The sequence below is a fragment of the Caenorhabditis elegans genome, chromosome III, assembly GCF_000002985.6.
Source record: "Caenorhabditis elegans chromosome III".
Classification (NCBI taxonomy): Eukaryota; Metazoa; Nematoda; class Chromadorea; order Rhabditida; family Rhabditidae; genus Caenorhabditis; species Caenorhabditis elegans.
In genome coordinates this window covers 1,761,957-1,783,698 of record NC_003281.10, presented here as the reverse complement: position 1 = coordinate 1,783,698, position 21,742 = coordinate 1,761,957, and the positions used below count along the sequence as shown (strand labels likewise).

The 21,742-nt window shown below is 34.4% G+C and overlaps 4 protein-coding genes and 6 non-coding genes across 12 annotated transcripts; 4 read left to right on the top strand and 6 right to left on the bottom strand.

Moving 5' to 3' along the window:
- Positions 1–5,389: 5,389 nt before the first annotated feature.
- On the bottom strand, positions 5,390–5,897 carry Y39A3CL.3 (C4-dicarboxylate ABC transporter). The gene is made up of 2 exons (NM_065057.4): positions 5,784–5,897; positions 5,390–5,501 (listed from the first exon to the last, which is right to left on the bottom strand). The coding sequence occupies exons 1-2, from the start codon at positions 5,887–5,889 to the stop codon at positions 5,455–5,457; spliced, it is 153 nt and encodes a 50-aa protein (NP_497458.1). The 5' UTR covers positions 5,890–5,897; the 3' UTR covers positions 5,390–5,454.
- Positions 5,539–11,185, top strand: Y39A3CL.4 (TLDc domain-containing protein; the record flags this gene model as incomplete). 3 transcript variants are annotated; one of them, NM_001404268.1, is made up of 8 exons in its annotated part: positions 5,539–5,662; positions 6,282–6,428; positions 6,474–6,612; positions 7,698–7,801; positions 8,072–8,194; positions 8,576–8,838; positions 9,449–9,701; positions 10,868–11,185. In NM_001404268.1, the coding sequence occupies 8 exons, from the start codon at positions 5,630–5,632 to the stop codon at positions 11,051–11,053; spliced, it is 1,248 nt and encodes a 415-aa protein (NP_001391139.1). In that variant the 3' UTR covers positions 11,054–11,185. The 3 variants fall into 3 exon arrangements, with proteins under 3 accessions (NP_001391139.1, NP_497456.2, NP_001040880.1); NM_065055.6 differs by lacking the exon at positions 5,539–5,662 and adding an exon at positions 6,091–6,196 and having other exon boundaries at positions 10,868–11,182; NM_001047415.5 differs by lacking the exon at positions 5,539–5,662 and having other exon boundaries at positions 10,868–11,183.
- Y46E12A.9 lies at positions 10,239–10,281 on the bottom strand. Its single transcript, NR_131434.1, has one exon. It is a non-coding gene; the product is annotated as an Unclassified non-coding RNA Y46E12A.9 (non-coding RNA).
- A 2,420-nt stretch (positions 11,186–13,605) lies between the features above and the next one.
- Positions 13,606–18,292, top strand: tbx-43 (T-box domain-containing protein). Its single transcript, NM_001047418.4, has 5 exons — positions 13,606–13,696; positions 14,626–14,807; positions 15,015–15,100; positions 16,581–16,712; positions 17,813–18,292. Exons 1-5 carry the CDS (start codon positions 13,608–13,610, stop codon positions 18,239–18,241), a joined length of 918 nt encoding a protein of 305 aa, NP_001040883.1. The 5' UTR covers positions 13,606–13,607; the 3' UTR covers positions 18,242–18,292.
- On the bottom strand, positions 16,816–16,869 carry Y46E12A.7. The gene has a single exon (NR_052102.1). It is a non-coding gene; the product is annotated as an Unclassified non-coding RNA Y46E12A.7 (non-coding RNA).
- On the top strand, positions 16,816–16,869 carry Y46E12A.12. The gene has a single exon (NR_052103.1). It is a non-coding gene; the product is annotated as an Unclassified non-coding RNA Y46E12A.12 (non-coding RNA).
- Positions 17,108–17,158, bottom strand: Y46E12A.10. The gene has a single exon (NR_052101.1). It is a non-coding gene; the product is annotated as an Unclassified non-coding RNA Y46E12A.10 (non-coding RNA).
- Positions 17,401–17,452, bottom strand: Y46E12A.8. The gene has a single exon (NR_052099.1). It is a non-coding gene; the product is annotated as an Unclassified non-coding RNA Y46E12A.8 (non-coding RNA).
- On the top strand, positions 17,401–17,452 carry Y46E12A.6. The gene has a single exon (NR_052100.1). It is a non-coding gene; the product is annotated as an Unclassified non-coding RNA Y46E12A.6 (non-coding RNA).
- Positions 18,293–18,796: 504 nt separating the features above from the next.
- On the bottom strand, positions 18,797–20,177 carry cnc-6 (CaeNaCin (Caenorhabditis bacteriocin)). Its single transcript, NM_065054.4, has 2 exons — positions 20,033–20,177; positions 18,797–19,113 (listed from the first exon to the last, which is right to left on the bottom strand). The coding sequence occupies exons 1-2, from the start codon at positions 20,173–20,175 to the stop codon at positions 18,960–18,962; spliced, it is 297 nt and encodes a 98-aa protein (NP_497455.1). The 5' UTR covers positions 20,176–20,177; the 3' UTR covers positions 18,797–18,959.
- Positions 20,178–21,742: the final 1,565 nt, after the last annotated feature.

Genomic DNA, 21,742 nt, shown 5'->3' with positions numbered 1-21,742 from the left:
AATTCGGAATCAGCATATTTTAATTACTCTATAAATCAAGTTTCAGCTTATTTGGACGCAATTTCCGTAGAATCTGGTGCCGGGTACGCAAACACCGAGGCGTCGCGTACTTTTGGCGCCACAGTAACCCGGAAAAATTTTCAAAATTGAGCTAGACACTTAAAATTTCACGTAGAATACAAATTTTTCAATAATTTTTCAATAATTGAGAATAATGAAGAATGTGAGAGGGGAAAAATTGGCAAACAACTATAAAAAAAAATTCTATAATAGTAAAGTAAAAGCTATTGGCAATATAAGAAATTTCCCAACGGGATGCTTCATCTAATTGGTAGTCATGGACACTTTTGACTGGAAAACAAAAGAGATGAGAAAATTATACACATTACACATATTTGAATTTCGAGCTTCAGGAAAATTTCGCGCCGAACAAAAAAAAAGAGGAAACGCAGAGCTTGTTAGTAAGGTGCTCTTCTGTAAAGAGCAGGGAGCTGCTGTAGCGGCTTCATCCGAAATATGATACGTGGCACCGAAAAAAGATATTGGAGACGAATGGAGTGCGGCGTCGACGCCTTCCTCTATATGAGTAGGGGCAACTTTTTTTTGGGGGCTCCTGGAGTACATCGAAATGGTTAGGATTTCTCATAGGTACTGGTTTTTCCATTTTTGAGAGATTTCGGATTTTCTGGGAGGAAAATGAGTAATAAATTCAAATTCCTTGTCAATTTTTACCATAAATCAAGTTTTACCGGGGCTTCCTACGCTTATTTTTAAAATTCCCGGTTTACTGTAGCCCCACGCCTCGGTGTTTGCGTACTCGACACCAGATTCTACGCAATTTTGTTTAAATGAGTTGAAAATTGATTTATAGGGCATTTCGGATGTTCTGATTCTACATTTCATAATGAAAATTTTGAGAAAAATCGGGAAACTGGAAATATTTTGGGCAAATCATGATAAAATCAAATTTTCACCTCGAATCCTTCATTTTTCGAAATTTTTAATGAAAATTTCGAATTTCCCATCGAATTTCACTTCTAGTACAATCATTCCCGAGTCTCTAGCTAAAAAATGAATATTTCCGGGTTACTGTAGCCTCGAAAGTACGCAGCGCCTCAGTGTTTGCGTACTTGACACCAGATTCAGCGCAATTGCGTCCAAATAAGCTGAAACTTGATTGCTAAGGTAATTCGGATACGCTGAATCCGAATCTGATAATGAAAAAATTGAGAAAAATCGTGATGATGGAAATTTTTTTTCAAAAATATTGATAAAACCAAATTTTCACCTCAGACTCTTAATTTTTCGAAATTTTCATTGAAAAATTCGAATTTATTATTGAATTTCACTTCTGGTTCAATGTTATCCAAGTCTCTAGGCAAATTTTAATTACTTCCGGGTTACTGTAGCCTCGAAAGTACGCAGCGCCGCGGTGTTTGCGTACCTGGCACCAGATTTGACGAAATTGCGTCCAAATAAGCTGAAACTTGATTGCTAGGGTAATTCGGATATGCTGAAACTGAATTTGATAATGAAAATTTTGAGAAAAATTGGGAAGCTGGAAATACTTCGGGTTAAAATTGATAAAACCGAATTTTCACCTCGAATCCTTCATTTTTCCAAATTTTTAATGAAAATTTTGAATTTCTCATCGAATTTCACCTCTAGTTCAATCATTTCCCACACTTCTGGTTCAATGTTATCCAAGTCTCTAGGCAAATTTTAATTACTTCCGGGTTACTGTAGCCTCGAAAGTACGCAGCGTCTCAGTGTTTGCGTACTTGACACCAGATTCTGCGCAATTCGGTCTAAATGAGCTGAAACTTGATTTCTAGGGTAACTCGGATATGCAGATTCTGAATTTCGCACTTTCAAAATTAAAAAAAAAATCTTAAAACTAGGAAAAATTTGGATTTAAAAATAAAATCTTGAAAATTATAAAAATTACTGTTTTTCACCTTTTTAATAATTTTGGCTCCTTATTGACTTCTTATTAAAACTAATTTCCTAAAAAAAGGAATAATATGAAAAAATTCCGAATATAAATCGAAAATAATAGCGAGCTGAATACGAAAATGAATGCAAATTTGTGGTTCTGCGGAGCCCATTAGGCAGCCATCTCTCGGGATACATTTCCCCGTTTCTAGGTAACAATTGAAAATGCGAAAAACAAAATGAAAAATTAGAAGAAAATATATCGAAAAAAATTTTTTTTTTGGAATTTTTTTTTCTGAAAATAAAGCAAATCTTTTTTTAAGAGCCATAAACATCTGGAAATGAGCAATTCTAGTAAAAAGTTGCGTAAAAATCATTGAATTACCGCGTAAACTGGGCGAAGAAAATCCAATTAGAAACTGGCGGGAAAATTGAATTTCCATAATTTTTGCCCCCCCCCCCCCCCTAGATAACTTTTTTTCAGAATTTTTATTAGGAAAACATAATAAAACAATATTGTTAACAGTATGGGAATGAAACAGAAAAGTTTCAAAAATAAGAGTTTTCGAAAAAAACTTTTTTTTTTTGGAAATTTTTTTTTGGATTTTTTTCCTAAAAATCTCAGTTAAACATTGAAACTTTTATCATAAAATTTGAAATCTTTTTAAATTCTTACCCTAACGGTATTTGTGTACTCTTAAAGGTACAGTACCCCAAAAAATTTCGGGAAAGTTAATATTTTCTCGCTTTTTTCAAAATTTTTCAAAATTTTTCAGTAAATTCTCAAACAGCCCATCCGATTTACCCCAGTCAGTAGTTTTCAGCTTATTTGGACAAAATTCCGTAGAGTCTGATGCCAGGGACGCAAACACCACGGCGCTGCGTACTTTCGGGGCTACAGTAACCTGAAATTTTCAAAACTGTGCAAAAAACCTCCATGAAGACGCAATACGAAGTAAAATTTTACAGGGAATTCGAATTTTTGGGTGCTAAATCTAGAAAATCATAATTTCAGCGACAAAATTTGAAGTTTAAAATTTGAAACAAAATTTCTCACATTTCCAGAATTTTTCAAACATTTTTAGCATTAAATTCAGAATCAGCACCTCTAATTTACCCTGTCTATCAATTTACAGCCCATTTGGACGCAATTCCGTAGAGTCTGGTGCCAGGTACGTAAACACCGAGGTGTTGCGTACATTTGGCGCTACAGTAACCTGAAAAAGTCAAAATGAAGCTAGTTAACTAATACAAAGTCTGCCAAAAGCGAAATTTTACGGGAAATTTGAATTTTTTGCTGAAAAATTTGAAAAACAACGTTTTTTTTTTTGAACAACTAAATTTTACCGCTAAAATTTTAAGTATCAAGTTTCAACTCAAAATTTCTCCAACTTCTGGCAATTTTCAAAAATTTTTGCATATTTATTTGAATTCTACGCCAATTTTCACTTCTATATCTTAATTTCTAGCCAATTCCTATCACTTTTAAGGTCAGCCGGTGTTTGCGTACTTTTGAAGGTACAGTAACCCAACATTTCCGATATCTTTAAATTTTGAGCTAGAAAATCGCAGAAAAATAAGGTAAAAGTGAAATTTGACAAGAAATTTGAAATTTTAAAAATTTTCAAATTTTTTTCAAAATTTTTTTTCTCAAAACTAAAAAGAAAAACACAACTATTCATAATCAATAACAAGAACGAAAAGATAAATACCAGAAAAGTTACTTCGCCATTCTTTTTAGCATCTCACCAACGCCCCGGGGGAGTTGGCCGGCAAAAACGAAGGAAATTATTTGACGCCTTCTCTCGTTTTTCTTTTCTTTTTTTAGAAGACGTTGACGTGTTTGAAATAAAAGGCTAATAGTCGAAGATAGTTCAGTAATTTGGAAAAAAAATAGAAAAAAAATTTTTTTTCGAAATTTTTTTCACAAATTTTTGTATTTTCAATTTTTCCCAAAAATTATCATTAATTTTAATGAATTTTTTACAAAAACTCTACTTTGGCATTTTTTCCCATGATTTCCTAGCTGAAATTTGAGTTTTTCGGAAAATTCGGGGTACTGTACCTTAAAAAGTACGCAAACACCGATGATCTCTAAGATAGGCGGGAAATTTTGAAAAATTCGAAAATTAGACAAAATTCAAAGGGAAATTTGAATTTATTCATTGCAATATTGAAAAAAACATTTAAAAAAAATCAATACGTTTTGGGTAAAAAAAAATTTCATATTTTTACACCCAATTTTCTATTTTTCAAATTTTTCAGTAACAAATTCGAATTCTTCATAAAAATTCACTTCTGGCAGCATTTTTTTTTGAGTTTCTAGCATAATTTTGAGAATTTCCAGATTACTGTAGCCCCAAAAGTACGCAACACCTCGGTGTTTACGTACCTGGCACCAGACTCTACGGAATTGCGTCCAAATGGGCTGTAAATTGATAGTCAGGGTAAATTAGAGGTGCTGATTCCGAATTTAATGCTAAAAATGCTTGAAAATTTTTGGAAATGTGTGAAATTTTGTTTCAAATTTTAAAGTTCCAATTTTGTCGCTGAAATTGTGATTTTCTAGATTTAGCAACAAAAAATTCGAATTCCCTGTAAAATTTCTCTGCTAATTTTGTTTTTATGGAGTTTCTAGCTCACTCTTGGGAATTTCCAGGGTACTGTAGCCCCGAAAGTACGCAACGCCTCGGTGTTTGCGTACCTGGCACCAGATTCTACGGAATTGCGTCCAAATAAGCTGAAACTTGATTGCTAGGGTAATTCGGATATGCTGAAACTGAATTTGATAATGAAAATTTTGAGAAAAATTGGGAAGCTGGAAATACTTCGGGTTAAAATTGATAAAACCGAATTTTCACCTCGAATCCTTCATTTTTCCAAATTTTTAATGAAAATTTTGAATTTCTCAACGAATTTCACCTCTAGTTCAATCATTTCCGAGTCTCTAGCTAAAAAATAAATAATTCCGGGTTACTGTAGCCCCGAAAGTACGCAACGCCTCGGTGTTTGCGTACCTGGCACCAGACTCTACGGAATTGCGTCCAAATGGGCTAAAAATTGGTTTCGGTAGGGTAGAATGGACGTTCTGATTCCGAATTTCATAATTAAAATCTTATTTTTCAAGGGTTCACAGCTCAAAAATCAAAAATTTTCGAAATTTAGGGGTACTGTACTTTCAAAAGTACGCAAACACCGCCCGAAAACTAAAAAACATTCAATTTTTCATCCAGAGTCCAAAATTAACGTGTTGGAGCCTAATTTCCGCTGAAAGCCACCGGAGATTGTCGATTTTTCCTGGGAAAATCTGAAAAAATTCAATATCCTGCGTATAATAAATCATTCTCCACAGGCTTCTGAACACGAAAATCTGCAAAAATTCGCCGCAAATATTGGCGGGAACTGAGGATTCCGCGAAATAATCCGTTTTTCCCCGTTGAAAATGCAAATTCCACTGATTTTTTGATTTTTATTCAAAAATTCCGATAATGCTAACAAAAAACTAGCCAAAAAATCGATTTAAACGAGAATTCCGTCGATTCCAAAGTAGTGGGCGGCGAATGCGGCTGAAAGAATAAATAAATAATAAAAGTGACGTCATTCTTGTTATTTTGCTGATTTTTGATCGATTCCGCGTGTTTTTCGGGTTAAAATAGATGATTTTTCGTGTTTTTTCTTGAAAAAATTGACAAAAATGAAGAAAATAATTCAGAAAATGGATGCTATCGTGAGTTTTTAAACGATTTCTCAACTTATTCGCTTTTTTTTCGGGAAAAACCAATTTTTCGCGATTTTTTTCAATAATTTCCGCTCATTTTCTTCGTTTTTTCGCCTTTTTCCATGCTTACCGGCTTCAACTAGGAGTCCAAACGTGATAAACGTGCCAATATCCTTCTTCACCTTTTCCGACGCCATTTTGTCGAGTTCTGGACCACCGGCTCCCGGGAAAATCATGGTTTTTGCTGGAAATAAGTAGAAAAATAACTTTTTTAGCAAAAAAATTGAAAAATTTGATTAAAAACCAGCGAAAATCGAAGAAAAATGCTCGAAAAATAAATAAAATGATGAAAAAATCCACTTGTCCGCATTTTCGCGTGACCGTGTTTGCGTACTTGCGTACCGTAGTTGGAACGAAAAATTCAAAAAAATAAATTTATTTCCACATTTTTTATCATTTCCAACCAATTTTTATCGCGAAAATCGGTGATTTTCGCTGTTTAATGCAATTTTCCACCGCAAAATGTGCATCAGGAAGTTAAAAGTGACTGATTTTCGTGTATTTTTCGCTGAAAAAATATACTTTTTCTGCTTTGAAGTTTAAAAACTCAAAATTTCCGCATTTTCAGATGGGAAACGATAGTAGCAAGCATAAAAGTGATGTGAAAACCGAGAAAGTTGGCTCGGAAATCGAAAAAGCCTCAAATCCAACACTTGAAGCCTATTTCACGCGAATTTCCGACGGAAAAAATGAAATTTCAGCGGAAAAACTTAAAGTTTATCGATTTTTTCAATTTATTTCTCTAAAGTTTAAGTTTCAGAGCATTTTCCAGCAAGATCTATCGGGAAGTCTCATGAAATACCTCACAGGCGACACAAATTCGAATTTAGTGACTCACCAGCAATTTATGGACAAATTCACGCCATTATACGGAACTTCCACCGATATTTATGTGAAAAGTGAGGATTTTCGAATGAAGTCGCTGAAAAAACCGAAGATTTCGTCAAAAAATCGATCGAAAAACCAAGAAAAAAAGTTGGTGGCCTAGAAATCCAAATTTCTCAAAAACTAGCCCACGGAGTGGGTTTCTAGGTCATTTTCTTGCTTTTTTCAACAATTTTCTGGCTAATTCACATATTTTTAGCTAAAATTCCGAAAAATTTGCAAGAAAACCACCATTTTTGAGTTGGTGGCCTAGAAACCCAAATTTCGCGAAAACTAGGCCACGGAGTGGGTTTCTAGGCCATTTTTTTTAGCATTTTTCAGTAATTTTCCAACAAATTTACATTTTTTCAGCTAATGTTCCGGAAAATTTAAAATAAAACCACCATAATTAAGTTGGTGGCCTAGAAACCAAAATTTCGCGAAAACTAGGCCATGGGGCGGGTTTCTAGGCCATGTTTTTCTCTTATTTAGCAATTTTCTAGCTATTTTACATAATTTTAACCGAAATTTCGACAAATTTGCGAGAAAACTACCTTTTTTGAGTTGGTGGCCTAGAAACCCAAAATTCCGGAAACCTAGGCCATGGATTGGGTTTTTAAGGCCATTTTCTTGCTTTTTTCAACAATTTTCCAGCCAATTTACATATTTTCAGCCAAAATTTTGAAAAATTTGCAAGAAAAACTCCATTTTTAAGTTGGTGGCCTAGAAACCCAAAATTTCGCGAAAATTAGGCCACGGAATGGGCTTCTAGGCCATTTTTTTGCATTTTGCAGTAATTTTCCAATAAATTCACATATTTTCAGTCAAAATTCCGAAAAATTTGCAAGAAAACCACCATTTTTGAGTTGGTGGCCTAGAAACCCAAATTTCGCGAAAACTAGGCCACGGAATGGGTTTCTAGGCCATTTTTTTGCATTTTTCAGTAATTTTCCAATAAATTCACATATTTTCAGTCAAAATTCCGAAAAATTTGCAAGAAAACCACCATTTTTGAGTTGGTGGCCTAGAAACCCAAAATTCCGGAAAACTAGGCCACGGAATGGGTTTCTAGGCCATTTTTCTCGGTTTTTCTTCAAATTTTCACCATTTTTTCTTGCAGTTCTCCAACCAGTGCACCACTTTCTCAAAGTTTGCTCAGATTCGGCGGGCGCCGGGGCGATTCAGGGCGATGAGCAGTTTATCAAGATTTTGGTGGAAGAAATGGTAAATTAGAGTTAAAATTTGAAAATTTGGCTAAAAAAAGTTCAATTTTCCGCGAAAAAACGGCGAAAATCCGAGTGGTGGCCGAGTTTTCCACTTGGTGGCCTATAAACCCAAAACTCGGCCACCGACTTTCCGGGCTGATTTTTTCGGTTTTAAGGCCAATTTTTTGGTGTTTAAAGTGTATTCGATAGGGGTTTTCACACTTTTTCGGGGAAAAATTGATTTTTTTACACGAAATTTCACTGATTTTCAATAATTTTAGCTTTTCAGACAGATGGAAAAACAGGCGATGAGGCGACTCAATCGATAATCCGGTGGCGACGGGAAAATTGCGAAAAATTCACGCAAGCCGTCCAAAATCGTGTGGTTTCGGCTGTTACTGACACTAAAATTGTAATTTTTAGATCTTTTTCGGGAAAATTTGTGCAAATTTCTGCTGAAAACCTGCTCCATTGAACTTAGCTCGCCGAGACCTTTAAAATAAGCCCCATATTGGCTGGGTTCCGTCAATTTTGAAAATTTTTGTGTCTCGCCACGAAAACTACAGTACCCCCCTTCGTGGTGGGACCCGGAAATTTCAAAGTTGGCGGAATATAGGCTTGTCGGGGGTCATTTGAAAGGTCTTGACGAGCTGAATTCAAAATTTTAAGTGAAAAATGTGAAAATTTGCTGGAAAAAAAATTGCAATAAAAAATTCCAAAAAAAAAAATTTTTTTTTGGACCAAAATTTTTTTTTCAAAAATCCTTTAAAAATTCCTAAAAACTTTCTTCCAGATCAACCCTGACTACTCCTCAGACATTCTGTCACCTCTCCAAATGTGGTATCTACAATCATCACTCCCCGCCGTCTATTTTCCGGCAAAACCCACCGAAACGTCGGGCGAAAGCCACTGGACTCCACTCTACACGTCACTTCAACACGGAATCAGCACAAATCGCTTCGAGACCCTCGTTTTCGACTATCGTGGACCTACAGTAACCATTTTCCGAATGAAAGATGGCCGTGTTGTGGTGATCGCCGCTGATCAGGAGTGGAGGTTGAGGAAAAATGGAAAAAATCTGGGCATTTTTGGGAAAAATTTTGAATTTCCTGGCTGATAATGCGCTCAAAACTGGAAAATCGCCGAAAAAATCAGAAAAATCGGCCGAAAACCCGACTTTTTACAGTGGTGGCCTAACTTTTGCACCTGGTGGCCTAGAAAATTGGAAAAGTTAGGCCAGCTGTGTTTTTCACATCAATTCAGTGAAAATTAATAATTTTTGCTGAAAAAAAAAACAATAAAAACCCGAAATTTTGAGTTGGTGGCCGAGTTTTTCTAATTTCTAGGCCACCACTTGAAATTCTCGTAATTTCACCCTATTTTTCGTAATTTTTTCAGTTTTTGTTGTGAAATCCTTGCAAAAACTGTTTAAACCTTCAAAAAATTATTGGTGGCCGAGTTTTTGGAATCCCTAGGCCACCAAGTGCAAAAGTTAGGCCACGACTTGAAATTCTCGTAACTTCACCCTGTTTTGCGTAATTTTTTCAGCTTTTGTTGTGACGTTCTTGCAAAAACTGTTTAAACCTTCAAAAATTTATTGGTGGCCGAGTTTCTGGAATTTCTAGGCCACGGACGCGATTTTAACCGAAAAAACCCCAATTTTCAGGCACTCTGGCAATCGATTTGGCGGTACATTCACTAGTTTCTTCGAAATTGTGCCGAATATTCGAAGAATCGACGGAGCCAACTCGATTTATTGCAATTTGAAGCTCCGCTCGTCGGCTTATGGCCTAAGTTTCAAAAATGAGCTGAAAATCGAAAAGGATTTCGATGAGATTCTAGATATTGAAGTTTGGGGCTGTGCGGGAGCCGGCACTCTAGCCGATCAGCAGAAACTCAAAAATTGGCAGAAGCAGCAGGTAAAAATATGGAAAAAATCGGATTTCTAGTGATTTTTCACACAAATTTTGAGTGGAAAATCGAGTTTTTCACTCTTTTTTACCCCTGGAAAGTGTTTTTTGCCGAAAAAAAATTGGTGGCCGAACTTTTGGGATTTCTAGGCCACCAGGTGCAAAAGCTAGGCCACCCTTTGTGTTATTTTGCCAATTTAACGGGTTTTTATCTTTTTCACTTTTTTTACCCCTATAATAAATGTTTTTGTAGAAAAAAAAGTTGGTGGCCTAACTTTTGGGAATTCTAGGCCACACAATATAAAAGTTAGGCCACTACTTGAAATTCTTGTAATTTCAGCCTATTTTCCGTTTTTCTTTTCAGTTTTTGTTCGACCAAAAAAATGAAACAGCTACCGGTGGCCGAGTTTTTGAAATTTCTAGGCCACCAGGTGCAAAAGCTAGGCCACCGGATGAAATCTTTGCGGTTTCAACGGTTTTTTTTGTGATTTCCTTATTTTTTGTTGTTAAATATTTGTAAAAACTTGTGAAACCCCTAAAAATTTATTGGTGGCCTAACTTTTGCAATTTCTAGGCCACCACTTGAAATTTTTGTGATTTCGCCAATTTAACGGGTTTTTCTCAACTTTTTAAGCGTGGAATCATGGAAAAACCAAAAAAAAATCTAGAAAATTTATTGGTGGCCTAACTTTTGCAATTTCTAGGCCACCAGGTGCAAAAATTAGGCCACCACTTGACATTTTTGTGATTTTTCGCAAATTTTGAGTTAAAAATCGAGTTTTTCACTCTTGTTTACCCCTAGAATAAACTTTTTGTGGAAAAAAGTTGGTGGCCTAACTTTTGGGATTTCTAGGCCACCAATCTGAAAATGTGGCTTTTCGGCCATTTTTCTTGATTTTTTTTGCATTTTTATATAATATTAAGATGCTAAAATCGTGTTGTCACGCCTTATTTGGTTTAATTTTAGCGAAACAAAATTTTGGTGGCCTAACTTTTGGGATTTCTAGGCCACCAATCTGAAAATGTGGTTTTTCGGCCATTTTCAGTGATTTTTTAACAGTTTTATATATCATTTTAAGAATTTAAAATTGATGTTAACTTGAAAATCGTAAAATTTTGCTCCAAATTTTCCATATTTTTGGCAATTTTTACCCCTAATTTTCAAAAATTTTCAGACTGAAAAGCACAAGCGGGTTCCACTGCCCGGAAATTGGGACGATAACCCGGACAAAACTCTTCTGGAAATGGCCGGATTCCAATTTTCGACAGAACGTGCTCAAATGGAGATGGAATCGAAAAAACGAGATGCTCAGGCGGCCTACGTGGAAGCAGCCACCGCCTCCGAGACTTCTGAGAAGTAAATTCCCGAGGGAAAAATCGATAATTCCAATGGAAATTAAAAAATTTGTGTTCATTTATTGCATAGTATTGATTAGCAAACACTCACTTGTAAAGAAACTATTTCACTTTTATGAATAAATCGATTTTTTTTTTGATTTTTTTTGATAGAATTTTTTTAATTTCAGAAATTTCTCCCAACCGACATCCCCATTGGATTCAGCTCACTGAGAGCTTTCAAATGACCCCCATATCGACTATATTCCGCCAACTTTGAAATTTCTGGGTCCCGCCACGAAGGGGTACTGTACCCCAAATTGTGAAAAAATTGACGGAATCTAGTCAAGATGGGGGTCATTTGAAAGGTCTCGACGAGATGAGTACAATGGAGCAGGGTTTTCAGCAAAGGTTTTGCAAATTTTCCGAAAAAATCTTAAAAATTACAATTTCTTTTCGATCTTTATTGATTTTTTGTTAGAAAATTTTTCAATTCCAGAAAGCCGACCCATTCCCATTGAATTCAGCTCACTGAGAGCTTTCAAATGACTCCCATATTACTTGGTGGCCTAGAAACCCAAATTTTTGCGAAAGTTAGGCCACCAACTTTAAAATGCTGGTTTAAGGCAATTTTTCCATATTTTCTGATAGTTTTTCCCAGTAATATTACAACCAACTTAACGAAAACGTCAAGTTTACTAGTGATGGCCAAAATTTTGCATCTGATGGCCTAGAGACCTAAATTTTTGAGAAAGTTAGGCCACCAATTTTAATATTCTATATTTTCACTGTCTTTGGTTGATTTCCGTTCCATTTTTGATAACACAGTATAAAAAATGGCAAAATTGAGTACAATTTTAAAGATTTCAGCTGGTGGCCTAGAAAACGAAATTTTTGCGAAAGTTAGGCCACCAACTTCAAATCACCGGTTTTTGGTTTATTTCCTCCGATTTCAAGCGGTTTTTTTTTGTGAAACTTGTAACGGAAAAGGAAAAAAATTGAATTTTCAGTGAGGGGCAAACTTTTTCGTTTGGTGGCCTAGAAAACCGACTGTATGGAAAAGTTAGGCCACCAAAAGTTTTTGTTTTTCCAATTTTTCGGTAATTTTACATTTTTTAGGTTTGATAAGTTTTAGATCTACATACATTTTTCAAAAAAAAAAAAAGGATGAAAATCTAGAAAATTGGGAAATTTGAAATTTGAAATTTTCGAAAAGTTTCGAAAGTCCATAACTTTGTCAGTTTTAAAGATTTTCGGTTCATTTTTGTCTTAAATTGTAGATCTGAAATTTTTTAATTTGAACAATTTATAAAATCATACAAAATTACTCCAAAACTACAGTAGCCCAAGACTTTTCGTGGTGGTGGGGCCCGAACTTTTTGTCTAATCTTTGTTGTATATATCGTTTACTATATATAAAGCGCTTATTCCGTTTGTCCATAGTTTGTAGTCTATGTAGTCTTTGTAGTCTGTGACGTTTTGGCTTCTGGAGGGATAGTGAGTTGGGCTTAGTGTAGGGATATAGTCGGGGTACTGTAGTGGTACAATAGTGGTACGGTAGGAGTACTGTATGATTACGGTAGCTTCAGAAAAATTAGTTTTTAGCTCCAGAAGTCGGGGCCGCGCCACGTTGCATGCTCGGCTCGGTGACGTCATCGTGTCGGCTTCACTGCCACATCAATACGTTCATGCTCACGATTTGCTGTTTAACAGGCAAACGGAGCAGATTACCGGTGTGTGGGCGGTTTTTTGACGGGAAGTTTTGAAAGTTCCAGTCAAATATGTGATGAGCATAAAATTTGGGCACATTTTGAGCTAAAAATCGTGGAAAAATCTTGAAAACTGACAAAGTTATGAAATTTTAAATGTTTTTCTTGAAAAAAAAATTTTTTTTTTGAAATTTTCAGCCAGAGCCTGAAAATTTTGAGAATTTTTACTAAATTATTCAGTTTCAGCTCATCATTTCTTTCAAAATGACACCAATTTCGGCCTAATTCGGCCCATATCGAAGTTTCTGGGTCTCACCACGAAAGCTACAGTACCCAATCACCTAAAAAATTTATTAAAAAAGTAGTATTTTAAATTTTCAAAAAAACAATTTTTTTTTTCAATTTTTAATTTTTAAATTTGCATTATTAAAATTCGTATTTATCTCATCGAGACCTTCAAATCGACCCCCAACACACCCTATTTTCGTGAATTTTGAACAAAGTTGGGTCCCGCCACGAAACCCCAGGGGTACTGTAGTTTTCGTGGTGAGACCTAAAAATAGGCACAGCCTAGTTTATGTATATAGGTACAATATTTGTGCAGATGCCAAAAATAAAATGTCCAAAATCTCAACGTCATCTGGGGTGATCCATTCACACTGTAACTATTCCATTAGGAGGTACGCATAATTTCAAGGGGGGTCAGTTACTTCCCAGAATGTCAGTGGCGTTTTCAAGGTGCGAATGTAGGCGGGGGTCCGCCTATAATGTTCTGAGCAATTCTAGAGTCATTTTTTTCGCGATTTTGTTGTAAAATTTTTATTACTAAATTTTTTTCAGTCTCAAATTTTTTTTGGTATACCTTTCCAGCATGCAATGCCACGTGGCGCTTATGGAAAAATCATTGTGGCGGGAATTCGATTCGCAGTGTAATGAGATGATTATTACGAAAATTGGAAGGTACGTTCTTTTTCAGACCACTGAGAGCTTTCAAATGACCCCCGAAATTGCCTCAGGTGGCCTAGAAATCCAAAAGTTATGCCACCGATTTCAAATGGGTCATTTTTGAGCAATTTGGTCTAGTTCTTCAATATTAAAATTCATATTTAAAACAATTCTTCACAAGTTTTGAATAGTTTTGAATAATGGCCTAGAACCCCAAATTTTTGGCATAAGTTAGGCCACCAACGCCAGTTTTTGAATTTTTCACACATTTCCTGATATTTCAACTGCTTTATTTTTTCTGTTTCAAAACTTGCAACGGAAAAGAAAAAAAAACATTCAATTTTCAGTGACGGTCGAACTTTTCGTTTGGTGGCCTAGAAACCCAAATTTTTGGAAAAAGTTAGGCCACCAATTTTCAATCCCTGGTTTTTGAGTAGTTTTCAGAAGATATGCAGCTAAATGTTCATCTAAATCAACAAAATCATTGGTTTATCTGTGATGGCCGAGCTTTTTTGTTTGGTGGCCTAGAAAACCAAAATTTATGGCAAAAGTTAGGCCACCAATCGTAAATTGAACAATGCAAATTGTAAAATTTCACAGTTGACACCTCCTATTGCATGGTGGCCAAGAAAACTACATTTTCGGAAAGTTAGGCCACCGAATTTGAAAAATTGGAATTAATATGTCGAAAATTGGGAAATTAATGGACTTTAGTGTTTAAAAAATCCATAACTTTGTCAGTTTTAAAGATTTTCGGCTCATTTTTGCCTTAAATTGTAGATCTGAAAATGTTTATTTTTGTAAACCTATAAAATCATACAAAAATTGTAAAACTACAGTAGCCCCCAAGTCTTTTCGCGGTAAAACCCAAAATCTTGAAATTTTAGAATTTCGAAAAGTTTCGAAAATCCATAACTTTGTCAGTTTTCAATATTTTTTTGCAGAAATTTGTTTCCAATATTGGAATTTGCATTCAAAGGGCTCTGCGAGCACTTGAACTACAAAATCGGTGTCACAATGGAGCCAATTTCCTATCAAAAGCTAAAGTTTACCGCGGGACGGTGGGAATCGCTGGATATTCAGGAAGAAATGGTTCAACCGAATGAGGTGTTCCTAATGAAAAGTGGTATGTGATTTTGAACAAAAATTTGGGAAAAGTTGACTTTTTCTAGACAAAAAAAAATCCCAAAAAAAATTCCAAAAAAAATTTTTTTTTGAAAATTTTTTTTCAACAATTTTTTTTCCTTAATTTTTTTTCTCAAATTTGTACAACCTTAGTACTTCTCAGTACACTAAAGCACTATTTTATCACCTCAAAGTAACACATTTCCAGGCCGAGAACTCCTCCAACGAGGCCTGAAACTGGAAAAGCTGAAACTCACCAACTCAAAGGATGCCCTCCAGAAAAGTGATCAGATGGTATGCAAATATTTTACATTAACACCCTTTTTTATGCGGCCATTAGCACTATATAATTACAGTTTCTTTGTTGTTGCTCGGCGAGCTGACCTTTTTGTGGTGGCTGGCAGTGGGGGAGTCGGGGGGAAGGGGGATACATTTCTAAAAAGTCTTGAAAACCGCTCAAATCGGAGTAAAAATGGCTGGAAAAATGTGTTTTAGGCGTGAAAAACGTTGAAATTTACGATTTTTAACATTAAAAACCATTTAAACACATCTCAAAATTATAAAACTCAATTTTTCGTGAGGTTGTGGCTCCAGTTGACGCCAAACCCTGCAGAATATCGGTAAAAATAGCAGAAAAATAAGGTTCAGACGTAAAAAACTCTGAAATTTTCTAATTTTTGCTTCAAAAATTTCTAAATTGAGCCCATAAGCGCAGAAAACCAAAAATTTCCAGAAGATCATGCCCGTAGTTGATCTGACAATGGGAAGTCTTCAAAATCTGCAAAAATTAGCTTAAACTTGCAAAACTACTATTTCTAGGTGTGAAAATGCTGCAAACCATGAATTTCAAAAATGACAAGCGTGCAAAATCAGTGTAAATTCCTCAAAACCTAATTTCTCTGAAGATCTCATCAATTGTGAACTCGCAACAGCGGTATTTTTTTTCTAAAAAAAGTCTAAAAAACCGCTGTTTTAAACGTGAAAAACGTTAAAATTTTTGATTTTTAGCATTAAAAACCTCTCCAATAGCTACTAGATATATAAAATTCGACTTTTGCAACCCCTGCAAAATATTGGTGAAACTAGTAGAAACATGGGTTTTTTATGTGAAAAACTGTGAAATTTTTGAATTTTTGCATTAAAAACATCTCAAACAAGCCCATACGCTCAGAAAATCTACACACACACACCTTAAGGTCATAAAACGCAACTCTTCCCAAGAGACCGCACCTGCCTCCTCACACCTTTTGAGAGGTATCCATTAGGATATAGGAAAACAAAGGATTATTAGGTTACTACAGGTTAGGAATTGATTGATTTTAGAGGGATTTGGTGAGGATTTAGAGGTTAAAAATTTGACAGGTAAAGTTTTATGACCGCCTGGATTAATTGACATTATTGAACGGGAGGGGGGGGGGGGGAGGCATCTCGAGAAACATGCAGTTTATAAATCACCATAACTTTTGAACAAAATTAGCACATGAGTTAAAGCTTTTTTATCTTTAAGATAAAGATTTGAATATGTTTTTGTTACATTATCAGACCAATCGATAATTTTTTTCCTGAGATATTTCAGTTTCAATTTGAATATCTTAGTTTTCCACTGAAAAATTGAAATTTCAAATCATTTTACTACGAGATTCAGGAAAAACTAAGAATATAGATTAGTAAATAGTTATTTGTCAGTTTTAGAAAATATTAAAAACAAAAAAACTTTTGAAAAAATTTCTTTAAAATTTTTTTTTCAATTTTTTTCCCAAATTAAATTTTCTAGATTCGCGTGCAGTCAATGCGTCAGTACATGCCAGTGCTCAACATTTACGAAATTTCCCCTGTCGGTGCACACAATCAGATCGGCAAATTTCAGTTCCCGGAAACCAAATTTATTGCCGTTACAGCTTATCAGGTGAGGTTTTATTGGGATAGCCTGAAAATTTCCAAATTTTCAAAAAACGACTCTTTTTACATCAGATAGAGATTAGATAAAATGAAAAAAAAAACCGAAAGTTGCAAAAAAAAGTTGGTGGCCTAGAAAACCAATTATTGCAAAAGTTAGGCCGCCATTCTTGTCTTTAGATTTTTAGGCCAATTTTTTCTGTAACATGATTTTTATTTTTAATATTAACGGAAAATCATTGAAAATATCCAGAAAATTTGAAAAAAAGTTGGTGGCCTAGAAAACCAAATTTTGCAAAACTTAGGCCACCATTCTTGTCTCTAAATTTTTTATCCAATTTTTTCTGTAACTTGATTTTTATTTTTAATATTAACGAAAACCATTGAAAATTTCCAGAAAATTTGAAAAAAAGTTGGTGGCCTAGAAAACCAAATTTTGCAAAACTTAGGCCACCATTCTTGTCTCTAAATTTTTTATCCAATTTTTTCTGTAACATGATTTTTATTTTTAATATTAACGAAAACCATTGAAAATTTCCAGAAAATTTGAAAAAAAGTTGGTGGCCTAGAAAACCAATTATTGCAAAAGTTAGGCCGCCATTCTTGTCTTTAGATTTTTAGGCCAGTTTTTTCTATATGATAAATTTTTTTATTCTGCAATATTAAAGGATTACCATCGAAATATTCAAGAGAGCTCGAAAAAAAAGTTGGTGGCCTAGAAAACCAAATTTTAAAAAATTTAGGCCACCATTCTTGTCTCTAAATTTTTTAGCCAATTTTTTCTGTAACATGATTTTTATTTTTAATATTAACGGAAAATCATTGAAAATATCCAGAAAATTTGAAAAAAAGTTGGTGGCCTAGAAAACCAAATTTTGAAAAATTTAGGCCACCATTCTTGTTTTTGGATTTTTTGGCCAGTTTTTTCTATATGATAAATTTTTTATTCTGCAACATTAAAGGAATACCAGCGAAATATTCAAGAGAGCTCGAAAAAAAAGTTGGTGGCCTAGAAAACCAAATTTTGCAAAAGATAGGCCACGTGATAAAAACTTGATTTTCGCTTATTATGTAAATTTCAGCAATTTTACAATAGTCTCATACTTTCAGAGCGAGCTAGTCAAGCAGCTAAAGGTCCAAAAGAACAAATTCGCGCAGGGATTTCGTGAGAGCATCAAGTCAAATGCCACGTCATCAACTAAACGTCCATTATCGACAACTTCGTCCAATTCATCACCAGACTCTACACTATCTATGTCATCCGAAAATTTGGGTCACACCACGAAAAAGGGGCGGGGTGGCGGCCAAGAGATCGGAGTGCTCCTCACATCTCAAAATTATCAGAGTTTTGATCAGTTTTCGAATTTTTCTCAAGCTTTCCCGCCAAATTTTCAGCCAAGCTATGCCCAGCACTATCCGATTCCAGATTATCAGCCGAATTACGCACAATTTGGGGCGGAAAACTTCTGGAGTTTAAACCCCGCCCCCTATGATTTTACTGCTGCTGGGAATTTTCAAAATTTTCAATGGAATGGCTGATTTTTTTTATTTGAAAAGAGATTTTATGGAATAAATTTTAAATTTTGTTTATTTATATCGAAGCTAAACACCTTGAAAATAAAATAATTTTTGAGTATTCGAAAACTTTCGAAAAATTGGAAATTTGTGAAATTTTGACGTCGCACCGCGAAATGTTTTTCGGTGCAGTTACCATTGAGAAATTGCTTCATTTTCTTAAATTTTTCTAAATGAAAAAATTTTTCACCTAACTGTGAAAAAAAATTAGCTGAAAATCTTTATAATGAATATTATGAATTTTTGAAAAAATGTTGAAAAAAAGCCAAAAAGCATTTTTTTTTAGGAAAATTCAAAAATTCATAACTTTTTTAATTTCCATGATTTTTATACCAGTTTTTTTCAAACATAGAACAATATTTTAGCTGATTGGAAAAAACATTAGAAAATATTAAATAGTCTTGACTAACTACAGTACCCGAAGACTTTTCCTGGCGGGACCCAAAGCCCCAAAGACTCTGAGTTTTTGGATTTTTTGCACTAATTTTGAAGCTCAATATGAAAAAAACCCACAAAAAGAAATTATAGACAAGTTTATTTATAAGTTTTTTTTTCATGAAAAGTTTCGAAAAAAATCATGTTGATACAACAAATTGGATTAGAATAGAAACAAAATTATAATAATTTTTTTGCGATAAATAATTGCAAAATTAAGAGTAAATTATCGATTGATGCGGGTTGCTTAACGTCCCCATCCATATCCACCGTATCCACCGTAACCACCCCATCCACGACGTCCCCAGCCGCCACCCCATCCGCGGCGCCCCCAACCGCCTCCCCACATCGGGCGGCCCCATCCCCAGCCTCCCCATCGTTTGGATCGATCGTGAGGTGCGCTGAAAATGTTAGAATTAGATTGTTTTTAAATTCTTCGTTAAAAATGAACTTTTGGATTTGTAATGCCCGCCACGAAAAGTCCTGGGGTACTGTAGTTTGAGACCAAATTTTTCCAAAAAAATTTCATTTATTTTTGCCGTGCTAGATAAAGATTAAAAATTTTATTTGCAATTTAAGTCAAAAAATAACAGAAAATCTCAAAAATTGAAAAAGTTATTAATTTTCGAAAATAAAGCCGAAAAAATAAAATTAAAAATTTTTTGGGTCTTGCCACGAAAAGTCAAAGGGTACTGTAGTTTAGGAGCAAATTTTTGAAAATTTAATTTTTTGCAATAGAAAAATATATGATCTACATTCCACGCAAAAAATAAAGAAAAAATATCAAAAATTGAAAAAGCTATGATTTTTCAAAATTTTTAAAAATTGATTTTTTTTTTTGAAAAATCAATGTATTTTTCAAATAATTATAACTCTGCCAGTTTTCAAGATTTTTGGCGGTTTTTTTGGCTTAAAATGTAGATAAATTGTTTTTCTAATCAAAATTTTTAATTTCATTTGATGCCCAACATAAACTACAGTAATTCAGGACTTTTCATGGAAGAACATATAAATTTAAAAAAAAACAATAAAAAAAAATCATAACTTCTCTAGTTATTGAGATTTTAAGAGGTTTTTTGGCTTAAAATATAGAAAAAATATTTTTCTAGCCAATAAAAATGTATAAACCTAGTGCTCACCAAAAGCTACAATATCCCAGGGCTTTTCGTGGTGGGACCTAGAATTTTCAAAAATCCTGAAACTAACGGAAACCGGGCAATATGGGTGTCATTTTGAAGCTCTCTTCAATTTCAATTTAATTTCTATTACAATATCAAACAGAAATTCGGAAAAAAAATATTTTATATTTATAACACTTACTCATCAGCTCCATCAAGCTCTACATCATAAGGTCCCTGCACTTGCTCAGCTTGAGCCAACTGGCCTCGCTCCGGAGCCTTTGGAGCACTAAATACGGTAGCTAAAATGCAGAATAATAAGATAAGAAGGCTTGTAGACCTCATTTTAATTTTCTTAATTTTTTTGGAAATTTACATGGTTTTTATACCCAAAAAACCGGATTTTTTACTCGCTGAATTTCTTAATTTTTCACTAATTTTCGGGGCGTGGCTAGACTCTTGATATGACGTGATTAGACGTGGCTTAAGATCAGTGTTGTTTGGCCAATAAAAGTTGGAAACGCGGGGACACGAGACATCTGAAATTTGAGAACCGGTTTTTTCGACATTTGTTTTTTTTTGTTTCTTTTGGTTGCACTTGCTTGAAAAATTAGTTGGGTGGATTTGAGATCAGAAAACTTAAAAATAGTCAGTTTTTGGAAAATTTAATGCTTTAATTTTTTTCGAAATACCATAAATTTTTCAATTTTCAACCTTTCACGCTGATGTTTAGCTTAAAATGTAGGCAATAATTTCATTTAGCCCATATTGCCCGGGTTTCCTATTCTTTTGAAATTTTTGGGTCCAACCACGAAAAGCCATGAGCTACAGTAAGCTTGTGATGAGCACCAAACTCAAATAATATTTTTGTGCTAGAAAAGATATTTATACTCATTTTAAGCCAAAAAAAACCGCTGAAAATCCAAAAAACTGGCAGAGACATAATTATATTTTTAAATTTAAAGGGCCTTCTATGACAAGCCCTCAATTAAGTAGTTTTTGGTGAACATTGAAAATAAATAAATATGTTTATTAAAAAAACAGTTGATATATCTTAACCTAAAAAACAGTGAAAAATCTCAAAAACTGGCAAAGTTATGATTTTTTGAAAAATACATTAGTATTTATGAAATTTCAATTTTTTGAAATTTTTGTGAAAATTCATAACTTTTCCAATTTTTAAGCTTGCACGGTTATTTTTAGCTCAAAATGTAGGTGTCATAACTGACAAGCTTGTTAAATTAATTATATACACGAACTTATCAAAACTACAGTAATCCGGGACTTTTCGTGGCGGTGCCTGAACCTTTGAACTTTTTTTTTTTGAAAATCCATAACCTGTTCAATTTTTGAGCTTTCACCGTGACTTTAGGCTCATAATGTAGGTATCATTAAGTAACAACTTTGTAAGTTAAATTTTGTTTCAAAAAAAAATTGGAACAGAAATCAGCCTCTCAAAAAACCGGTTTTCTAATTTTTTCTGTTTGACCAAAATTTGAGAATTTGTGTAACAATGATAAGAAAATGAAAATTACTGTGTAGTTTGTTCAGGTGAAGAACAATTTTTGCAAAACAGTTCAGATATTGAGAAACACATTTTTTCCGAGTTTTGAATATTTATCTTATTTTTAAAAACAGTTTTCTTCAAAGTGAAATAATTTTTTTTGAAAATTAAAGCTCTTTTGTTTTCTTTTTTTTTCTGGATTTTTAGGATTTTCTCCTTTTGTGTTTTTTCTCGCTATCCCAGCATTGTCTAGGCCTGAACCTAAGCCTAAACCTAAGCCAAAACCTAAACCTCACAACTGAGCCTAAGCCTAAGCCCAACGATGGGCCTAAGCCTATGCCTAAACCTAAGCCGAAGCATAAGCCTGAGCCTGAGCCTAAGCCTCAGCCTGAGCCTAAGCCTATGCCT